The sequence below is a fragment of the Schistosoma haematobium genome, chromosome 4 (assembly GCF_000699445.3).
Source record: "Schistosoma haematobium chromosome 4, whole genome shotgun sequence".
NCBI classification, from domain to species: domain Eukaryota; kingdom Metazoa; phylum Platyhelminthes; class Trematoda; order Strigeidida; family Schistosomatidae; genus Schistosoma; species Schistosoma haematobium.
This window is the reverse complement of record NC_067199.1, coordinates 19,103,572-19,127,176: the sequence shown is the minus strand read 5'-3', so window position 1 is coordinate 19,127,176 and position 23,605 is coordinate 19,103,572. Positions and strand designations below refer to the sequence as shown.

General features: G+C 32.5%; 1 protein-coding gene across 1 annotated transcript in view; it reads right to left on the bottom strand.

Annotated features, from left to right (window-relative positions):
• NMRK1 (Nicotinamide riboside kinase) overlaps positions 1-23,605 on the bottom strand; it is a 46,725-nt gene that overhangs the window by 18,217 nt on the left and 4,903 nt on the right. Inside the window, exons 3-9 of the mRNA XM_051215885.1 lie at positions 17,821-17,891; positions 16,183-16,385; positions 14,525-15,029; positions 10,951-11,200; positions 9,472-9,659; positions 7,783-8,139; positions 2,974-3,276 (exon numbers count right to left, since the gene is read on the bottom strand). Coding sequence (XP_051066428.1) covers positions 2,974-3,276; positions 7,783-8,139; positions 9,472-9,659; positions 10,951-11,200; positions 14,525-15,029; positions 16,183-16,385; positions 17,821-17,891 — 1,877 coding nt within the window. The remainder of the gene's footprint in view (positions 1-2,973; positions 3,277-7,782; positions 8,140-9,471; positions 9,660-10,950; positions 11,201-14,524; positions 15,030-16,182; positions 16,386-17,820; positions 17,892-23,605) is intronic.

Here is a 23,605-nt window from a genome sequence, read left to right as displayed (position 1 = left end):
GATTCCGTTCATGTCTCATGCTAAAGTTCGCAGCTTGACATTTAGACGGATTAAGTATGAGACCATTACCAACAGACCAACAATCAATATGAGACAAAAACTCGTTCATTTCTATGGGATGTAAAGAGGAAGAGATAGGCATACATACAGTGAGATCATCCGCATATTTTACAAAAGTGTTTTCTGTGGAAGATGGCAGATCATGAAGAAAAAAAGAGAAAAGAAGAGGTGAAAGAACAGCTCTTTGTGGTACACCTTCATGAGACAGTAGAGATTGAACACTTTCTACCAAATACAGTGTACTGTTCCCTTCCAGAGAGGTAGGAACATAGCCAGTTGGTTATCCAGCTGTCAGTGTTGACTCTGATTAACTTGTTAAGTAAACGTTGTCTTGGTATAGAATCAAAAGCTGAAGTATAGTCCAGAAAAGCACATCGAACATAATTCTTACCCTTTTCTAAGTTGAACACTATATTGTGATGCAGAACAGCAACAGCACTAAAGTGCTTCTTTTGTGTCTGTAAGCAAACTGATATGGATCAATATGCTCTTTTATCGCAGGCTGAAGTGAAAGTATTAATAGTTTTTCCATTGTTTTGAGGAAGGGTGAAGTTATTGCAATAGGTATAAATTTTACATTCTTATCATCAGATGCTTTCTTGGGTACAGGAATTATCTTCATCTTTCTCTATATCTTCGGTATGAGATTAAATGAGAAGGATCTGTTAAAGATCGTTGTGAACGGATAACATAGGACGTCGGCACACTTTTTGAAAAGGATGTTTGGAATACCATCAGGTCCCGAACATCTAGATGAATTAAGCGACTGGAGACATCTTCGTACATCATTTTCAGTGAAAGTAGGAACACAGCTATTATTTAAACCTGTGGATAAAGGGAGCATCACATCAGATGACTGACGTACAAAAGACTTATTTAAGTCACAAACATTCAGCTGGTTATCGCTTCTAAACTGTCTGTCACCTGTAAGTTCTTTAAAGAGTTTCCACATACTTGGAGAGTTTTTGCAAGACAAGAGTTTTTGAGTAAACATACAGTTGAGACGTCTAATCTCTAGGTTTATCAGACCATTTAGCTTACGAACTTCATTGGAGTTCTTCTCCTTGTACATTCTTTCTTTCATCCTCCTTAGTCGTTTTAGTTGTGTAGATGTAAGTCGATCAAAACTTACAAAAATGGTTTCAGTGGGACAACAAATATCAAAACAGAATTTAAGGTAACAAGTGATAACATCAGTAGGGATTTCCAGTGAGTCATCTGTAAATACTTCCCAGATAGTCGTATGAAACATGTTTTTCAGATTTCGGATATTTTCTTCTGAGTAATTCCTATATTTGACTTTCTTGGTTTGATGTACGAGTGTACTCTCCCCAGACTTTCCATATACTTTAGGTAGAACACGAATTATTCAGTGATTCGAGCTAGACAATGGAGCACGTTTACGAGTCGCATATATACCCACATCATTAATGAAGACGAAGTCTAAATGAGCATCCAAACGAGTAGGAAAATCTACTACATTTTGGTGACTTAGTGAAGTAAGGAAGCTACAGTCACATGAATTGAAATCACCACATACAAATGAAAATGAATCACTGAAGGCAGCAACAGCGAACTCAGTGAATTCATCAGAGAAATCAGATAACGTAGATGATGTGCAGTCTGGAGTCACGTAGATATTGGTAACACAAACATATTTGTATTTATTCAGATGTTTTGGACGACATCTTAGAGTTAGACAGTCGATAAAGTCATTTGAAAACTTAAAACACACAAACGAAGATCGACACCAGATTATGTTTACATGCGTAGCTACACCGCCACCACACCTATTTTTATTGTTTGATCGATCCTGACGATAAATTTTGAAATCACGTAGTGATACTAGGAGTCATCCTGTAAATCATTTAACCAAGATTCTTGAATTGTGATGACACCACAATAACGATACATATTTTGACTTAGTAGGAATTGCAGATAGTCCACTTTGTTGATTAGTGATCGGCAGTTAGAATTTAGCAGCTCGGGAATCGACATACAATTAATGTTCATTCTTTTTAATGCATATTGCCAACCACCACGATGTCTTTTATAGTACTTTTTTGTAGCTTGCGCAGCGAAAGTTCGTAGGCTTTTCATAAAAGCGCCTGAATAGGTTATGCGATTAATGGACATAATTACGAGTTAAAACAAGTGAAAAAACAGATAACTTGTTGAAATAATTAGATGACAGAAACAGGTAGCCAAGATATTCAAGCAGGCCGCCAAATACTTATTATCGCTTCATATCCACTTTATCATAACAGCAAAGAGTCACTCATACCATTCCCTAAATGCTTGCCATTGTACCTGACTAAGTGATTAGCAATGATCGACAAGTCCATGCCATGTAAAAATATCTTGATATTTTTAGAAATTGCTTTTTGGTAATAACTTATTATAGTGACCGATCTTATGAAGTGTATATCTTCCTATTTTGAACTCATCGGTTAAAAGTACATGCATTTACACATTTGGTAATAATGAAATTTATATTTCTTCCAACCTCAGTACTCTCAACACTCTAAAATACACATGGAAATTTAAAGTGGTTAATGAGATTGTTCAGCCACATTGAAGTACACAAGAAAACTCAATTAAGGAATTCATCAACGACAAATTGATTGTGCAGAAAAATCTTTAAATATTTCAATTTTCCAAAGCAATTTGATAGATGAATATTTGCATCATTCCACAACTGCCTAATTCGAAGTAACATATAATGAACTGCTTAAATATCACAAGATGATCCTGAGTGCAAGTTACACTGAGAGTACCACGCTTTTGTAAGTAGTTTTTAATAAGACTTCTTCCTTCATTATAATCCTCTACGTTTTGTTAACCAAACAATTAAAGACTTATTACTACTAACACTAGCTCATTATGTCTGCATAATAAAACAAAATGACTTACATAAAATGAATATCCACATAATTGATATAAGCGTAACCTTTGAATATCACCATCTGAAACTGCTTGATGAACCAGTTTAGTGACAAGTTGACTCTCAGAATTTAATACAGCACCAACATCTAATAGTAACTGTACTAATTCAGAAGATAGTATTAGACTATTTAAAGCACAAAGAAGTGGGGTATATCCACTTTTATCTGCAATATGAACTGATACACCACATTCTAATAAATATTTTGTCGCTGAAATATGACCATATAAAGCTGATTTATGCAGTGGTGTGCATCCTTCAGTGTCAAATAACTGAAAACAAGAAAATCAACAATTAGAGATTGATACTTTTCAACATGTACCAGTGAACAACTCGGTTTCATTGATAAGTTCCAATTATTTACTAATTTAATTTTGAGTTAAAGTTGAAATCTATGGAACGTAAAGATCAGAATTCAAACTTTAAACAAATTGAGAAACAATTTAAGAATTTTTCCAAGTTTATCATTTATCTGTTTTAGTAGCAGGCAAATCTTCTTTGTCCAAAGGGTTTCAATCAGTATTATTCACAAAAATATGATACTTTTTACTACATAGTAATAAATTTGCACGAAAACACCTCTGTTAAAGGAAAGTAAGTGCAAATAAAATATACTAAAATACCATTAGTTTCATTTAATCTCTTTCAAAGGAGCTTGTTCAGAAAAGTGTTAAGATAACCTAATGAAAATCGTTCGACAGACAGATTGGGACTAAGTAAGAGTGGATCTCTACAGTATTCATTCAATGTTCAACATTGGAATTTCGTTGCAGTTTATGGTTAAAAAATTGAGTGCTCCTAAATGCGTCAAAAACAGATCAGTTGCTATGGGCATTACTGTTTTTATATTTTCCTTCGTGTCATGTTAACAGAAATGTTTTATTTCTTGGCGAACTTAAATTCGCTGCTTATTAAAAATAGTTCACTGTCTTAACTCTAACGTTGTGGGGTGACATTATTTATCATTCATATGCTAACATCAATGTATTCACCTTTAGTTTTACTATTAAAGAAACACAAAACTTCGTTAAATCAGTTATTATTTTGAAATATGACAACTGGTTGGAGCTTTTAACTCAAGTGTTAATATAAATACAGTGGGAGTGAATGGATCAAATAGAAATTTAAATAAGTAAAAACATTTAATCTACACCAAGAGTTTCATATAATATTTGTCTTCACCAAAAATTATACCTTCGCCTTAAATAACATTCAAGAGCTTTTTTGATAAACGAGGAAATGCAGTGGTCTAGAGGTTAAGCGCTCGCGCGCAAGACTGGTAGGTCCTGGGTTCGAATCTCGGGAGGCGGGGTGCCCTCTTCGCCTGCATGAATATCAATTAGCAGTCAAACGCCATGACATTTCCTCGCTTATATCGATACACGTGGACAGCTGCGGACACTCATTTGACTGGAAAAATGTGGAAATATCGGATGGAGGAAATTCCAAAAAAACCAGAGGATTTTTAGAAGCTTGGCACTCAGTGATCAACAAGCACATTGAAATCGATCAAATTTATCAACCAGTCAGGAAAATTATACACAAACATAGGCACAAAAATCAAACCGATTGGAGACACAACCAAAACAAAGAAGTAAACAATGATAAGTTTGAGGTCAACAAGAACCAATCAACATCGAAGTCTACAGGACAAACTGTGAACCACATATGGAGAAATTCGAACGCTTCACTTCTATCTGAAGTTTGTGCTGATGATATTGTTCAGAAAAACGGTGAAAGCTCCATGACCAAAACATCCAGCTTAGAGAATAAAACTCCATCAAAATTATTATAATATCCACAAAAGCCCTTCTGATATTAAATAAAGTTTTCACTACAATATTATAACATCAAGAACGCAACTAAGGATGTGATACACACCTTCAGACAGCTAACTAAACGTAAAATATCTGTTATCACAAAACCAGGAAAATCCAAGATCACGATTATTACAGATGCGTCACATTATGAAAGAAAAATTATGCGTCATCTTCATAATGAACTATACAAACATTTCAGCAAATGAAGTGTTAACCCAAATCACATAAAGAATAAGGGCTGAAACAAGCGAATTGCTACGGTCTATAGAAACTGAAACTAGAAAATTCATTATAGTTCGCTTTATTACTAAAAAGCTGAAAACCTTGGAGATTTTATGAGCTGACGAAAATCTCTAGAGAGAATATATCGTTAAGACCTGCAGTTAATCATACAAATTCGCCGATATGTATTCTTGCAAAATAACTCTCCACATTCCTAAATTATTTGCTAAAGAACTAAACTATTAAAATTATAATTCAAAGAAAGTTAAAAAGAAGATTAATGTAAATGGCATTAAAAATAATTAAATAATAAGTTTTTTCATACACATAGTTCCCTTTATTACCTTAAATAGAGCAAGAACAAAGATTGGTGCAGAATAATATGAATTCATTTTATTTCGTCAGGTTCTCATCAGCTGCTTACAACCTAAATTATTTGAAATTCAAATTATTACAGATATTGACATATTTATACATAAGAGTGTGATTAAGGATCAATACATGTGCTATCGCAAGACATCTCTTTGATACAGGACATAAAGCTGATATACTGAAGTCCTTCAAGGTGATTAACAAACAATCAAACTCGAACCTTTTGAAATTCGCTGAAGCGTTAGCAATCAAACGTTTAAAACCAGATCTATGTATACAAAAAGAGACAGTAATAAATCTTTCTTTACCCTGGTAACAATAACCCCCACTCTTTCTATTAATTTGCTCCTATTTATTTATTTATTACGTCATTATTGCAACTCTTTCTGAAATATAAATTACATCATACATAACTGATTGATTTCAATTCATATTTTCTTTATTACCATTAATCTATTTTCATGAGTTCTAATCACTATTTCAATGTTCCAGAACTTTCCCTCTCTAACTTTATTTATTTATTCGAATCAAACATTTTATGAGCTCATTAACTCTATCTGAATCTTTGCTACATCATCATACACATGTATTGATCCTTAATCACACTCTTATGTATAAATATGTCAATATCTGTAATAATTTGAATTTCAAATAATTTAGGTTGTAAGCAGCTGATGAGAACCTAACGAGATAAAATGAATTCATATTATTCTGCACCAATCTTTGTTCTTGCTCTATTTAAGATAATAAGTTTTTGTATGTTTGCTTTTCATTTACTAGTAAACCCACTGAGATACTGTTAAATATTACGTTAGAATATTTATTATGAGATACTGATTTACAACTTGTATTTTCTACTAGATCTTTATCAATGAACATTTATGATAGTTTGAATGTATTTCAAATAAAATGATTCCTATTCCTAACATACACAGGATTAACGACCGAAAACAACCATACAATACCTTGTGATCTTATTTATTTGCAAAAATTTTTATCACGCCCTTGAAAAAAATTCTAATCAGATTTTTGATGCAAGTTTAGAATTATTTACTTGTAGTCGTTGAGATTACTACAAATATAAAATACGCCCGATAACAATGATTTTGTTATTATCAGAATGGGTTTTGTGTTATTAATATCTGACAAATTGAGTGCAAAAGTTCATGCGTTGTTGTAATAAAAGCCACTTTTAACGTACATACCTGAAAATGTTGAATTATTTATATTCTAAAAGAATCTTTTTCTCAAGTTCAGCCATATGTTTTATAGATTTTAGTGTAGGCATATGTATTTAACCGATAATCGGTGCTTATGAACAATCCTAATAATGTTGGTTAAGAAATACCTTGAAGAGATTATCTACAATTAGTCATAAATTTTTTTAAAAAGTTTAATTTATCTCAACCGATAACAGAAACCTGAAACGTTTTACATCTAGTTTTGCTTAATTTGTATAGATAAAACAGTGAAACTTTTTGTTTCGAGTGTGATATCTATAGGCTATATCACAATTGTAAGTCCGGTTATCTATTCCTGTGATCTCCTAGCTGATTCCCTGAAACAAAACAAGTTGCCTTAAGGTTGTGTGAATGTGTTGTTGAGTACGATAAAGCAAAAGACTGCATTTATCACTTACTGTCATCAATCTCCAACATAAAAATTATCTTATGTTAGTTGTACATATAAACTTCAGTAAGATGGATATTTTAAAAGTAATATTGATTTTCTTCGCATATGACAGTCAGAAGTATCAGTTTGCATTTACTTCCAAATCACTGTTGACAGTTCTAAGAAACACTAAGCCTAATTTGATACCTTTCTTGAATAAGATAATAACTTGGTTCATGCATTTTCGTAAAATAACTATATTATACTGTGAATTTTTAGTTATCATATATAAGTTCGAAAATCTTCGCGTCAATTCCTGTCTACTTGGAATTAAATGTTTATCTAGATATTTAAAGTAGAGTAATAGTAGAAGACAGAGAAGAAGAGGAGACAGAAAGATAACAAGAGTTTAAGTAAGTAAATACTAGGGCGTAGTAATGATACAGCAAACCACTGATTAATATTATTCGTCATTTTGATTCTCTTTAAATATTCGGTATCCAGTCAACTTACAACGATAAAAATGTATCCCAAATTCGGCAACGTTTTACTCAGTCAGTCATTCATTTGTTCACTTATTTACTAATCAACAGGATTTGTCGAAGTAGGGGTATATTTTACTAAAAACTGGTGTCCAACTTTAGCTAATTTTTCTAAAAATATATAGGTATTCTGTTTTACAGAATAATTGAGATGAAAATAGTCCGAGTAATATATTTTCTCTATTTTAAATAATTAAATAGTAAGATGTACCTGTAAATGTCCAATTATATGATACATTTCTTTTAAACATGACAAATTATTTGATGCAGCTGCACAACACGCAAGTGTCGGTACTATACGCTGAACCCACATTGAACCAATACCTTCAGAATCATCTAACGAAGCTGTTGAGAATAATTTGGCGAAATATATCATAAGATTTCTATCTTGATTTAAACAATTTAGGTTATATAGTGATAAATTAGCTGCTCTAGAGTCTTCTCCTTCAACTGTCACTTCACCTCTCAAACTATTTAATAACATTGCACGTTTACAGGAATAATCTTTATTTTCTGTTTTACTCAATATATAGGCCAATTTGATAAGTGCTGCTTCAGTTGTCATATCCTATATTAACAATAAATATTATGATAAAAAATAAAATAAGGAGATATAGAATAAATTAGTTGACACTATGAATCATGTCTAAAATCTAATAAAATGTTGATTGTTCATATATATATAGTGAACGAGAACTCAGGTGGGGAAAACAAAATTAATGTTTCATACAAAATTACTCAGTGTCTTGGAAAAATATGGAAACTGTGCATTTAAAACATTATTAGCACATCTTCCTTCCGTTATCCTGTACGTGCTGCATGATTTTCCCGATTCTGTTGTTATTCCAACTGTTCTCTGTTTCCCTTCCCGTTCTTCTCGATTCAACCGTCTGTTTGCAGGCATTCCAATTCCTTTTGGTGCTACACACTACTTACATCTGCCAGCATTAGTGGCATCCACCTCATATGTATTAAAGGTTATCGTAGAATATTTCTATGTCAATAATATATAGACCGTTATGATAAACAAGAGTGAAAGCTTCGAAGAATTAACTAACACTGTATTCTTATCTTACCAGTATGGTCAAAAATAAACATTATATCTAATATGTCACCTGCCTATATATATCTTATTTAGAATATTATTAGTGGGAAACCAGTTGCATTCAGGTTATTACTCAGTTCCTGATGGGTTGAATCTCACTCCATTATTGTTATTATTATTTACGGAAATCAAATCTTAATAACTAAACGTTCTTTTGCACCTCAGACGAAAGTATTTGAAAATAACCCTTCCCTCACCATTATGAGTTGCCGGTAAGTATATTAGTTGAATAATTACGCGTGCTTATTGTTGCAGGAAGGAACCCGTGTAAAGAATCAGAATACTCATACACTTGGCGGTGACCTGTTTTTACCGGGAAATTTTAAGAAAAATATGATTCACAAATACGGTCAAAAAAGCCATTGTCTCCAAGATACAAAATGCTAAGCCTAATTACATAAATAGTATATACTGCATTCAAGCCGGTATCTTGATTTCAGATAAACTATCCACTGGATAATATAGTTTTGCTTCCATTTCCAGTTCTTCTTGGTTTATACCAACGTCATGATACATAAATATGATAATTTTTAAAAAATAAACTTAATACAGCAAAATATGTTTTATTCAATAATAAACTAAGCAGATGCAAACGGGTTCATTTCAAGAAGCCTTCATTTAAACACACTAGGAACTCAATGAATGAAGGTTGAGTTCATTTGAAATTGACTGGGTTATAAAAATAGTCAAACACACTACTAAGTTAAATTAACAGTGAAGGTTTACAGAAAACATTTAAATGAAATCAATTTGATTTATGTGTGGTCTGATATAGTGCTTATGCATACAACTTACATATCCTGGAGTTACACCATATTCATTGAGAACCATCCCAGTTGAATAAACCGCTTTAACGCCACCACGCCAACATTGTGTGACATTCACCATAAGTATACCACGATCAGAAGCTTCTTTTAGTGCATCCAGTAGGTCCTGACGGGAAGATGGAATATTACCAGCTCCATATGTCCGAAGAACAACTCCTAAAATTTGAATAATGTTAACAGTACCACATATAGCCTATATGTATGTATATAGTAAATAAATATCCGTAACTTCATGATACCTGAATCTTTTCTCGAAATTGGTGAATCTTATTATAAGGGTGACATCTTAGGTACTAAAACGCGAACCTAAATATCTATTCATCAAATAATTTAGCTTACATTTGAACCATGCCAGAAAATACCTACCTCCTGCTTGAAGTTCACTAAACAATAGTAATTTACATCTAAAGATCTTAAATGACTAGGCTCAATATCAGTTCACTGTTGTTATATTATTTGACGCTTTCAACTCATCGTTTTTGTGTGTTCTTATCTGAATAAATTATTTGCATTTATTTTTTCACTACCATTGGTATTATATTTCCAAATTCTTAGCCTTTCATCTTGTAAATTTTACCTTACTGTGTCAATTCAAAATGTACCAACGTGAACTGAAACACATTTGTAAAAAAGTCTACAATGCTCATGGTTGATTGACTTGATAGTAATCATTTAAAACTACATATTAACGACATAAAAAGTGTCAAATCTTTGTATTGTATCAGTAGAGTAAATAAAATTATATAAGCAACAGAACGACATAATACCCACTTGTATTTATAGAATAAAATTTTTTGATCTACACGAATACGGAAAAATTGTCAAGACAAAAATGCAGTTCAGCACATATTTACACATACATATGCAAGCTGACACACTCAACAGTATGACATAATGTTTAAATTTATAATCGGTCATATATGAATAAAGAACTGTTAGTAAACAAATAAATATGTTCAGAAGGGGTTTTGTGCAGATTTTAGAAATTTCAGTAGTTGAAATCATGAGTCAATTGAAGCTAGACCATCATATGGAAGTTCATTCATTGCACTTATCTAATTTACCATTTTTTTCTACTTTCATTTCATTTAATAAAGTGTGTAAAAACGAAACTACTGATGCATTTATACCTAAAATTCACTTATTTTTGACTAAATAAGTTATCATTTATAAAAAATGTTCTAATATGTTCTATTCCTAAAATAAATGAATAATTATTAACAGCTGAATTCACAAGTCGATCTAACCTAAACCACCATTGAAAACCTGGAAGCACTGGACGGCCGTTTCGTCCTCAGCAGTTTCCAATGGTGGTCTAGCTTGGATTGATTCGTGAATTCAACTGTTAATAATACTATAATCTACACAAATCCTCTCAATGAGAATAATTATTATTTGATTATCAATTGAATGATGTCTATTTTCAAAATAAATAAAACAAACATACCTTTAATAGGAGGTGATAACATTGAAATAATATGTTCTTTAGATATTAATGGAAATATATTTAGTATTGCAACATCTTGACATAAATTTGTATGAATACAAAATGGTTTAGGTAATCCAGGTTTTCGAAAAATTAAATCATAATTAACGGTTATTTCAGTTCCTAATTCAGCAATCGGTGGATAATTTGGTGACACAAATGCATCAAAATTATTACTTGAACATTTTACTATTCTAGAGCCACGAAATAACTAAATTAATAGGAAAATAAGTCAATTAAAAATCAATAAAAAAGAAAATAATATATAAACAATACAGAAAAATCTGTCATAGGATGTTTCCATAGTTATTATCAAATTAATTAACAATAGGCTTCATGAATTATTTATAAAATTTTTAATTCATATCATGATCTAAGGCTTAAACAATGAATGAAGTTTATGAATCAAATAATTCTGAATAGTTGCGACGAAAGAAAATTATGAAATTCGAAAAAAATTGAGGGGTCAATTAATTTTCTTTGTTTATTTATTAGATATGATTCATGGAATTTTTAAATAACCCCGTTTGTAAGCTATCTTTTGATTCATTAGATGGTGCTATGTCCCTTACTGTTCACTGATTGCGCTTAGTGAATAGTAAATTTATTACAGATTTTCATGCCAGAAATCTTTTAGTTATATAAATAAATACTGTTCTTGGTGTTTTGTGGTCCGGTATTTGAAATTATCTAATTCCATGAAGGTTGCGATTAAAACATTATGGGTTTCCTAGTGTTCTAATTTCCTCTTTGGGAACCAGTAAATTTCCATATGGGAATCAACAGTTAGTGTATGAGGTATGAGATCTAGTAAACTGTGTTTTTGTTGTAGTTGGAAAACATAATCCCATCCATAGTATTTAAGCAAAGATAAGCAGGTTTCCATAGTACTAGACTACACGTAGCTGTAAGTTATATGAAAAATCCTAAGATGATCATTTTTATAGTTTATGTTGATTTACTATAAACCAGTTTAGGATTTCACAAATTGAATACAATTAATCGTTAATTAAAATAACCCATAATGTCATTGAATAAGAAAAAGAGAAATCAGCGAAGAAGATTTTCTTTTCGACGAAATCATTTACTTAAGCTGTACATTCGTATATATAGTTATATGGAAAATATATGTCTATAGAGGAATAGAAAGGATTGTATCACAAAAATGACCTTTGTTGTTTGTTGTTTTTCTTCGTATCTGTCATTTGGACTATTATCTGAACCATAAATTCTGTTCTCCCTTAGCCCTTGATTAGTACGTTAACCTCATTTGTTATTTATTCTCGAATCCATTTTTGTGATACAATCCTTTCTATCCTTCTATAGACATACATTTTCCATATAACTATATATACGAATGTACAGCTTAAGTAAATGATTTCGTCGAAAAGAAAATCTTCGCTGATTTCCCTTCTTCTTAATCGTTAATTTAAACAAAATAAAACAATAGTTTAACTCGGAACTAAATAGTATTTAGATTTCTTCCTTGCCCCAGTTGTAATATCCATTTTGTTACACGTTATTCCACAATTAAATAATAGCAAATCTAATCTCCTGGTCTAAAGTGTGTGATAACAAAACTACTGCTAAGCTAATGTTGTTGACATGAAAATAGTTTATAGCTTGTAAATTAAAGACTACATTCCGAGTTCATTCTTTACTGAGTTGATCTATATTGGTCTGTAGTTTCATTTAATTTAAACAATACAAAATTCTAAATGTTTAGAATTTCGTCGAACACATTGTATACTAAAGCTATAAGTTATGATTGGGTTTTGGATATCAATTACCGGTGAATACTACAAATCGTTCTTCAACCTATTTTGGAATTTTCTGTTGGTTGTACTTCAATAGGTGTTGATATTCAAACTAAAACTCGACTCTAGTACCAATCTCATATAACACCAGTGCTACTTAACCAGGACACTTGCCACCTTTTCATCTAGAATACGTTTAGGCAGACACAGATGGTGGGATCCAGGACGCGCATTTCGTCCTAGTTGGAACTCGTCAGCTGGATGTGTTGTGAATGGGAACACAGGTGGGCATATCCTGTTGTATTTCCAACATAAAATTACAGAATATCTTGATAAAATATGAAAGCCATACACTGAATACTTCATTTGCAAGTTTATTTCATTTGTCCTTCACATGCTATGTGACTCTTCCTGTTCACAATTCCTTTATATTTTCACTTCTGTTCTCTTCAACTCGAACTTTTAGCTTTCTGCTGCAAGGCCCCTCACTTCCTATTGGTGTTACATACTACTTATGTCTGTCGACATACGACACAGTTGTACCTGGATCCCAGAGGTGATATTCACTCTGGGACTGGAACTTAGTACTATTTGCTTCAAACATTGTCGCGTTGCCCATTTAGCCATTGAGTCCAAATAGCAACTAGTTAGTGCAATGTGTTGAATTTTAATTCATATGTATTGTTTTTTTTAAATCTTCAGATTGATGTTTTGGACTGCAATAGGAGGAAACACGTGTTTTTAGTTCCACTGCTGGCCACCATCCCATTAAGCAACGAGTGATTTTTCAAAAAAAAATGGTTGTGTTGTTGATAATAACAATAATAATGTTTTGATTACCTTGGTTCTTGTAATTAAGTAAATAATCTTTGAAATTACATTACAGTAGCTAAATACATCAATCCATAATTAACATCACATGATAATTATTGTGATAACTGTTAATCGTGACACAATAGATAAATAACCTAATAGTTGCCCCTAAATGCCCTGGTATGGCCGAGAGTGGGGATAGTCCGCTCTCCCTCTCGAAACGCTCTCACATGGACACGCTTATATAGCCTCTGTCAGGAAAGTTCTACTCACTGCCTTCTCGTGACGGGGGTGTTGTTTACGAAATTGAGAGGACAAAAAGCGAATGTTCGGCGCTTTAACCGGATTCCAAACCAATGGTCATATGGGCTCCAGTATCCTGCGGGAACGAATGGCGTATGAACCAATCGTTGATCACCGGCCTCCATGGGACTGCATCTCCTTACGATGCTCCACTATCTTGTGGATCAGACCCTCAGGTCGAAGGCTCGAGGAGTGGCCCCCTAAGAAAACCACCTGCTTCGGTTTGGGCACCTGGGCAGTATCACAGCCCTCACACATATCGAATGAGATTTGTGTGGCGCATATGTATTTGGTGCCTCCTTGTACCAATATCTATGTGTTAAAATATATAAAAATATATAATAACCTAATAGTTAGATGGACAACACTGACCACGGACGTCAGGTTTACATCTGTTTCCTTAATGCAAATAAATATGTGTATAAATTATAGGATTCAGTCAAATCGTCTGATGACTCCATAAAGAATGATAGCTTCCTATTTCCTCGTTTTTATGGACACAACTTCTGAGGAGTCCCACACTAGGACGAAACGACCATCCAGTGCTTTCAGATTTTCAATGGTGGTCTCACATTGATTGGTCAATAATCCTAATATAAACCACTAGAATACCTAGATTGTAATTTTTTAATGTTTATCATTTTATGAAAAATGAAACCTACTTTATCATGAAATAACACTGTGACTTCACAAATTGCATAATTTCCACCAGCGATCATTAATGCACCAAGAAAATTATTCCATCCATCACTACGAAATTCGAATACCGGTAATTGTGCTCCAGTTAAAACAACTGGTTTATCTAAATTCTCTAACATAAATGATAAAGCTGATGCTGTATAAGCAAGTGTATCCGTCCCATGTAATACAACAAATCCATCGAATTCATTATAAAATGCGTAAATATCTTGTGCTATACGCTTCCATTCATTCATACTCAAATCAGATGAATCTAATAATGGCCAATGTTCTACAATTGTATATAAAATACGATGCCCAGTTTTATCAATAGGTAAAGCATAAGTTTGTATATGGTCTGATTCAGTTAAACTGGATTCACGTTTTGAAAATTTTGAATGAGTATTACGTGTATGAGGTGAAACGTTAGTTTTTGATAGTCTGTGATGTAGATGTTCAATGTTAAATTGGTTTATATGAACCTGAAATCTAAGCAGCAAAATAATAATAATAACAATATTGAGAATAATAAGACATCATGTGACAACGTAAAATTCATAATATAACACAATCTATGTGCAAACAATTAAAGATGTTAAAAAAAAAATTTTCAACAATAAACATTTCAGTCAAATAATTCAGGTGTCTTGGTTTGTGTACTAATGGAATTTAAATTCAAGTACAATAACGCATTTACATTTTCGAAAAGAGTAACACTTATGATCGAATGATAAATATCAATGTAAAATTAAATACACTTGTGTTAAAAAAGCGGGTAAGCTCGGGTTAGAATCTAAGTTACAACCAAATGTCTTACTCTGGTAAAAGTGCTGGAAACACTTTATGATAAACTGTTCATACTGCATTTAGTCACAACTTATCGTCATTCAATTTCTAGTCACCAAAAATCACAACCCACCTTAAAGTAGTTACTTAATGTAACGATGGTGATGTCAATCGTTGTACGACAACATAAAGCGTGATTTTTATTATTTGCCTTGGTTTCAATCGTTAGAACAATACACCGGCAAGCTGGTCAAGGTAAGTCTTAAGCTTCATAACTATTGCTCTAAACATCAGGGTGCATAATAACAGTTTATTAAGTAATTATCTTCAGATATTTCCATATTATTGGTTCAGTAAGCAAAAATATTTAGTTTCCCTTACACATAGAAACAATTAACTGCATAATGATGGACATAAACAGCTTCGTTACCAATGTTCCTAGTTTGTGGAAAACGTTTTGTATTCAAAATATAACTCAACAAGTTGGTTGATTGAACTATTTTGAACATATATTAATCACCTTTCAAATAATGACATTCTTGGGATTTTAGTTCAAAATGAACTGTCTGGCATTTGTATGATATTATGTACAAAGATTGTTGGCTTTCATGTACACAAATGGAGAGACATCAGAAATAACCGCAAAACATAGAATGTAACTTTATCAAAATCATTACACAATCATAACCTTGAAACAAAAATTCCATTAATTTGATTTTGAGCTAGATCAGCTGTATGTACGACTAACTAGTCTTAAATCAAAACAAAAATTGACCACAAAGCTTTACAATTTAATTATCCTTCATAACGTGAAATCAAACCAGTTTTGCTTTCCTAAAAAAAGAAACTGTCTTACTCCGAATCACAAAATGTAGGCATCTTGTATAGGGTGGAAAGAAAAAAGTTTTCCACAGAACAATAAGAACCATTTACACATTTCATTCCAATAGTACCACCGGTGTATAAAACAAGAACCCGGGAAACAGATAAACATTTCGGAATTTTCAATGCAAGATCAACTAATGACTGATCAATGATTGGGCTTCCCAAAAAACTGGCCTGAAGAAAAAAACAAAGGAACATAAACACTAAGAACAATATATTAACTGCAAAAATATTTTTCTCTGTCGAACTGTTAATATTTATTTACTCATCTCTCCGAGTAAAAGATACAACATCCGAGAAATTACAGAGAAGACTAAATATCATTTACTGTTATATCTGTGACCACAAACTACTATGCTAAAATCTTTTTCTTTACTCTATTTATGCTTAGTTGGAGCTGAAATTCAGAACGAAAACGAGATCAAAATTCTTTGTATATAACTTAGAGATCATAAACAACCGTCCAAATAATTCATTTCCTCTCAATGGGCATTTTTAAGACTGTTTTGGTTCCAAATGCTTAGTTTTTATTAAACTATGGACGACTTAGAGACTCATAGTTTATCGATGATCGCAACCAAAACACATTTTACGACAAATATCTGCCGTAGGAAAATAGCAGAAATACATCAGAAACATTTCTTATTATTTATATATAAAACTTCTAAACAGAAATATTTGGATAGGCGTTTTTATACTCATGGATCTCAGGAGTGTTTTTCTAACTAAAGTAGATCAATCTATATTTACTCTCTGATAAACGTAACAGTTATCCTTCCATTCAATTAAACTAGCTCAGCATTAAACAAACAATCATTGCTTTCATATGCAATCAAGTACTAAAATATCGCACATTGTCAAGACCTTAAAGGCAATGATAGAAATATATTATAGTAACTTAGTGTTAATCAACAATTACAGGATTGTTAGAATAGGAATTTGTGGGGATTGAAGTAATTTTAATAGTTGAATTCATGAGTCCATCCAAGCTAGACCACCATTGAAAATCTGGAAGGCTGTTTCATTATTAATGTCTAGTTGAAGTCGACCCTTCGTTCATTATCTGAAGTTGATAACTGTCTCCACGTGACACGGATTCGACTTCTCACTAGAACTCCAGGAAATTCATCTTTAGGCCAGTCATTAGTGACATTGATACATTTGGATACCGACTCAGTGGTCTCGAGGTTAGACGTTCGAGTGCGAGACTGAAGGTCCTGTGTTCGGTTCCCGTGTGCAGGAGATCGTGGATGCGCACTTCCATTAAGTCCCATACTAGTACTAGACGGTCATCCAGTGCTTCCGGGTTTCCAGTAGTGGTCTAGCTTAGATCGACTCATGAATCCCATTATTAAAATTACAGGATTGTTGTTTTCTTAATCCCATACCCACCTATAACGCACAGGTAGCGTAACACCATTTATTAGGTGCACTAGTCCAGTATAACTGAAGAGTGGTTTTTTATACCCAAAATCATAGCTATAAATGTGCACTCATCCCATGAAAGTCATTTTTGTTTGACTCGCACTTAAAGACCGTCTTACTGACATCAATCAATTAATGAAAAAACACTATGAGTAAAAGTTTATAGATTAACAGATAAACTCACCACACCATCACTCAACTCCTCAGTTTTGTTTATTGTGGTAGATTTTCTCGTATCCTGCAAAGAGCTGCAAACTAGAAAAAAGTTTTTATTGTCAAAGTAACAAAACCTAACTCTATAGATTAAAGATAGTTGTATTTACATGGGCTAATTATTATATCACATATCATAACCACAAACGGTGAGTTATGAGTATAATGTATCTTATAAAACTCAGAAGGTAGATTAAATGTATACCATGGTTGAATCCCACATAATTGTTTCAAGTCAGTTAGATTTTCCACAAGACTCGACTGGGGCTTGAACGATATTTAAAAAATTTAACAGAATAAAGCTCAGGTAGTGTTATCACTTCTCATAGCTTGTCAAGTTTCACCATAAAATAACCAGTTATTTTTAACTTCACACGATTTCGAACAAATCGTTGTTAATTTATCTTTTACTGATGACTTTCTGATCATTAATGGAGTACTTTTATACATGGTCAACTGATCATACTTTGAACCAGATCAAGTTTTATCTATGATCAACTTAAAATTAGGCTGATATTATTTCTCACACTATATTTAGACTATTTACAATATTTTTGGTGTTGCATGAGGCGACTGACATACGTGCAAAAATAGTCCCGTTTCAATCAGATTTTGACTACAAGTACAGGACTCTAACCTTGAAGTAGTGTCAACGAAATCATTTGTATTTTTAATCTTCATCGACGTGAAGCGGGATGTAATTTCAAAGCATGCAGTTTTACTTGAAATTTTAGGTAAAAACGATGCATTTTTAATTTTTCCACGAAGTTTCGAACATGAAAACCGAAGACTTAAAGCAGTTACTGGTTCAGCAAAATTCAATAAAAATGATCAAAATGGTTAGACATAAACGGTCAGACAATAGTAAGTGAAGTAATATAAATACATAAATATTGGAAATTATATATTGATACTAAACATGAATCTTTTTTTAAAGATCGATTAACTTTGATTTCAAAGTATGTAGCCAATGAACATAGTAAACTTATTTTCCCGATCTAATAAAGATGAGCTTAGCACATGAAATATTTAGGATTGACTCATGAGACAATTTGCAGACAAGACAAAGCATATATTTGTTCAGTATTTTTGGTCCAGTCAAGTTAAACAGACTGTAGTATACATTTTTATTTACATACATCTGAAATGACTTTTGATGGTGTATGGAAAATGTGCTAAAAAAAATAGGTAAAATTATTTCAGAGTTAAAGATTCAGATTCATAATTTCAGGTTTCAGAAAACGTCAGTGTGAACGTTTACGCAGCCCAAGTATCATAAGGAGGGAAAGCTGTGATAGAGTAAGATTTACGGGAATAAAGTTTCTTTTACGTTACTATATTGAACTCCCATATTAAAGATTCCGTTTCACAAGCCAACTGCAGACTATAAATAAAGTCTAAAAGGCTCACCGTAGTCTCACACAAAAAGTAAAGGACTGATTGATAACCTGTTTACTTACTAATATTAATTAAAGGAATATCAAATAAAGGTTAAATCGTCTCTGTATAACATAAAAAAGCAGGAAGATCTGTGATAGCGACAAAAATATGATTCAAACATTTTCAATCACTAACACTCACTACAATATTTTGTTTGATTCCAAAATTTTATTTTCTCGCCTGAAATATCGCTTTGATACGATATAGTTTGTTTTTAAAAGTAAAAAGCTTTAATGCAAAAACAATTACCATGATAGTTTAATTGATTAACCTTTGTTAATTAATCCACATGTGTAGTATACATTTATTTTACGTGGGTATACTTCATTCGTATATCTGAACGTCATATGCTTGCATCAGTTTATCATAGCTGTTGTTATTTGTCAGCTAAAGCAATTATGGGCGTCGTAATATATTTTATCTCTTTTTCTATGATAAATATATTTTATTAAGCTGAAAGAAAATACATATAAGCAGAACTGACTTGATGCCCATAAACTGGGTCTAACAACTAGGTCTCAACTGATTGCAGAGTGAGTGACCTACAAAACTGGTTTTCTCTTATCGTCAACAGTAAAATATCATGTTTACTTTACGTCAATAATGTTGTGATGTGCGGTGTCTGAAATCTGATACTGACACACTGTATGCTATGCAACAACCCCTCCCCTCGAACTGATTACTTAAGCGAGAAAGTGTATTGGACTACCGGATAAAATGTATAAATACTCATTCATACATATACCACTCTATGCCTAGGAAGTTGATCCAATGAAATGCACTTGACATTTGGGTCACGTCGGATTGTCATCGATTGACACTTTTTACTTCTGATTGGCTTTCTGTGTCAATCAATTAACATATAGTCACATCATTTTCTTAGAAAAAACGTATTCTTCTTGGTAGCAATCTTGTTTTCTGATACCAGTTTATTAGGGGCTTATAATGACGACTTCGTCTCGTGATCAATCGAACAAAACATACCACTGGATATTAACTTTCGATTAGCATTCTCTTATTTTATTTTAACAATTAAAAATTCATTCATAAAATCGTGAAATCCTACGCAACAAAAACGACTACGAGATTAAAACATCCACTGTTTTGGGTAAGTAGAAGCCATAATGGATTCGATCGATGTAGTAACATATAAAACTTCTTTAAGTGATTATAAATGAATCGAAATTTTAAAATTGATAAATTATCAAGTCATATTCAATGACAGACCATAGGAATGCACCATATGATAAATATTTCGGTCCATACGAAAGTGTCATGATTACAAGTAATGATATAAAAAAGCTAATTAAGAGTATCGAAGTTCGCGCGTTTTTACATTCAGTCGAAGCACTACAGCATGTATTTCTAGAAAACTATTCGAACCCAACTCTAGAATTTTTAAACATGGCATTTCAATATATAGTCGGGCTTACAAAGTATTCATCTGATCGGCCCTCATAAGACATGAATAGGAAACAATTAGTAAGAACCACTGAATCTCAGTTACACCATACAGGCATCACGGTCTCTGTAACCTTAGAATTCGTCTCATGTGACGAATATTCAATCTCAGGAGAAAAAAAATCAAAAAGCCATTTACATTGAGCAACCAAACAATGACAAAAGAGCATTTTAAATTTGATTTACACGGCGCAGCTGCAGTCTGTGGATGAGACGGAAAAAGGATTTCACTTTAAATAGGAGAAAATGTTAGACAAGTCAAAGGTTTCACTGTTTTATCGACGTTGCCGCATCGAAATGATTCCAAAGGACCACTCATAGCTAGTTTTTTAAATTGACTTGAGGGTAAAGGACCTACAACACTGATTTGTCTACATCTCCTTGTTGCATGATTTTATATGAAGATCCTAATATATCAAAGTTAATATAAATGAACATCAGTATCTAGAGATCTTCGTTCAACCGATAATCTAACGTCGTATTCATACATTGAAAATATTCTGCCCAAACACCGAAGTTTTATGTCCTCAAATGTTGTTTCGCAAGGCAAGTTAACCAATTTAGCCCACAAATAGAAGAAAGCAATCCGCTTCTTGCAATTAGTTACCTTTATGAACTTACATAAAGCAAGAACAAATATTGATGTAGAATGGTATGAATTCGTAATATTTCGAGGTTTCTCGTCAGCTGCTTACAACCAAATATGTAATGTAATTTTACATTGAGATAAGAAATAGTGTGAAACAATTGACATAAATGAATGTAAATGGTTGGAATGACAAAGATCTACAATAATAATAATAATAATAATAATAATAATAATAATAATGATTATTATTATTATTATTATTATATATAAGAACAGGTCAGAAGTTAATTGGTACTAGAATTAGGGAAACAATTCAGGATGGGTGGTGTAGTAGTTGAGTGGAGTTCGTAAATTGTGTAATAATTTTAGAGGTAGTGAAGGATTCATGGAATTAAACAGTGATAAGATAGGTTACGTAATAATTGAATAGACTTTGAAAAGTTAACATAATTTAAGAGGGTAAGTGGGCGGAAATGCGTGAATGAAAAGTTGGTTTAAGAATTCGGTAATGGGGGAGGGATATAACACAAAATAAATATTTTAAAAATAAATAAATGAATAAACTAACACAAATAACCAAAAAACAATAAAAATAAAATAAAAATGGATTACCAGGGTAATAATAAGTTTACTAATGTCTCTTTTTGAATACATAAATCCGGATTAAGTTTTCTTATCGCGATCGCTTCAGCAAAACGGAGAGCAGTCATATTTCTTTGTTTGCTGGTAATTTTAAGAGCGTGCGGAATGTCGATGGTATGCCCGATTTCAAGTAAATGCTGAGCTATTGCACTGTTGAGAGCCCTAGTCCCTCGCAGCCTCAAGTTTTTTGGAACATGCTCAGAAATATGAACATGTACTCTTCTCTCATTTCTTTCAATGTATGTGCCGTAACACATACATATGAATTGGTAAATGCAGTTGGAGCTACTGAGAAAAGATGACTTGTCGATTTTAGTTTTTTTTTGAGCTAACAGTTCGTTTCCCATAACGTTGTCAGTCTGGCTGCTGGGTAGGTCACTTTCAACAATAAAATTGTTAATGTTAATATGACTCATATAAGATGTTAACTTGAATCTGCGTATATGTTAAATGAAAATTTTAAGATCCATGATCAGAATAAATATGGGTCAAATAGGGTGAGAGAGAAATAATAGTGCAATTACAATTCGATCAAATAAGTAAGACGTAATACGGAGGGATGAATGCGAAGTGAATGAGTCATGTATAGGGAGATTAATGATGTTCTACACGCCCAATGGTTACACCGAAGCTAAAAGATGAATTACCTAGAATGACCACCTCATTTTGTATTTATCAGTTCAACTGCTCCTGTGGAGCGAGTTATATTGGTCGAAGTTCTAGGAATTTACATTTTCGTGCTCGTGAACACCTTCCAGCGTGGTTAAACAAAGGTTTGATGAGGAAGGTGAACAGCTCAATATTGGCCCATTTAGTACAAACCGGTTATAGTGCCAGTATAAACCAATCTTTTTCAATTATTTATAAGGTAAGTAATTTTTTGCCAAAACTGGTCAGACTGAAAGTCCTTCAAACGGCTGAAGCAGTAGCCATCCGAATGAAGAAACCGGAGCTATGCTTACAGAAGAAATACATTCAGCCACTCCTCCTCCCCTGGCCAACATCAAGGTCAATTAATCAATCGTAATCTTAACTATTGAATGACCCAATTTGACTATGACCTTTCGTAGTCAATTGTAATTGTCCCTGTTATCTTTATTCATAAATCTTTGTATTATTCGTATTATTGCTCTTAATATGATTATTATTATTATTAATATTCGTATTATTGGTTAAACATCATTAATCGCCCTATACATGATTCATTCACTTCGCATTCATCCCTCCGTATTACGTCTTACTTATTTGATCGAATTGTAATTGCACTATTATTTCTCTCTCACCCTATTTGACCCATATTTATTCTGATCATGGATCTTAAAATTTTCACTTAACATATACGCAGATTCAAGTTAAGATCTTATATGAGTCATATTAACATTAACAATTTTATTGTATTTTGTTTATCACAATCCTAAATTCACATGCTCTAAACGATGCATTTTGCCCTTAACTTGGCCATTTTTCGGATTAATAATTTCGATATATAATTGTAGAACCTGAAGAGAATTTATCGAAAAGAATATTCTTCGTTCAAATATTAGTCTTCTCAAATTCTATTTAATTATTATTACGTAACCTACCTTATGATTATTCAATTCCATTAATCTCTCTAATTATCACA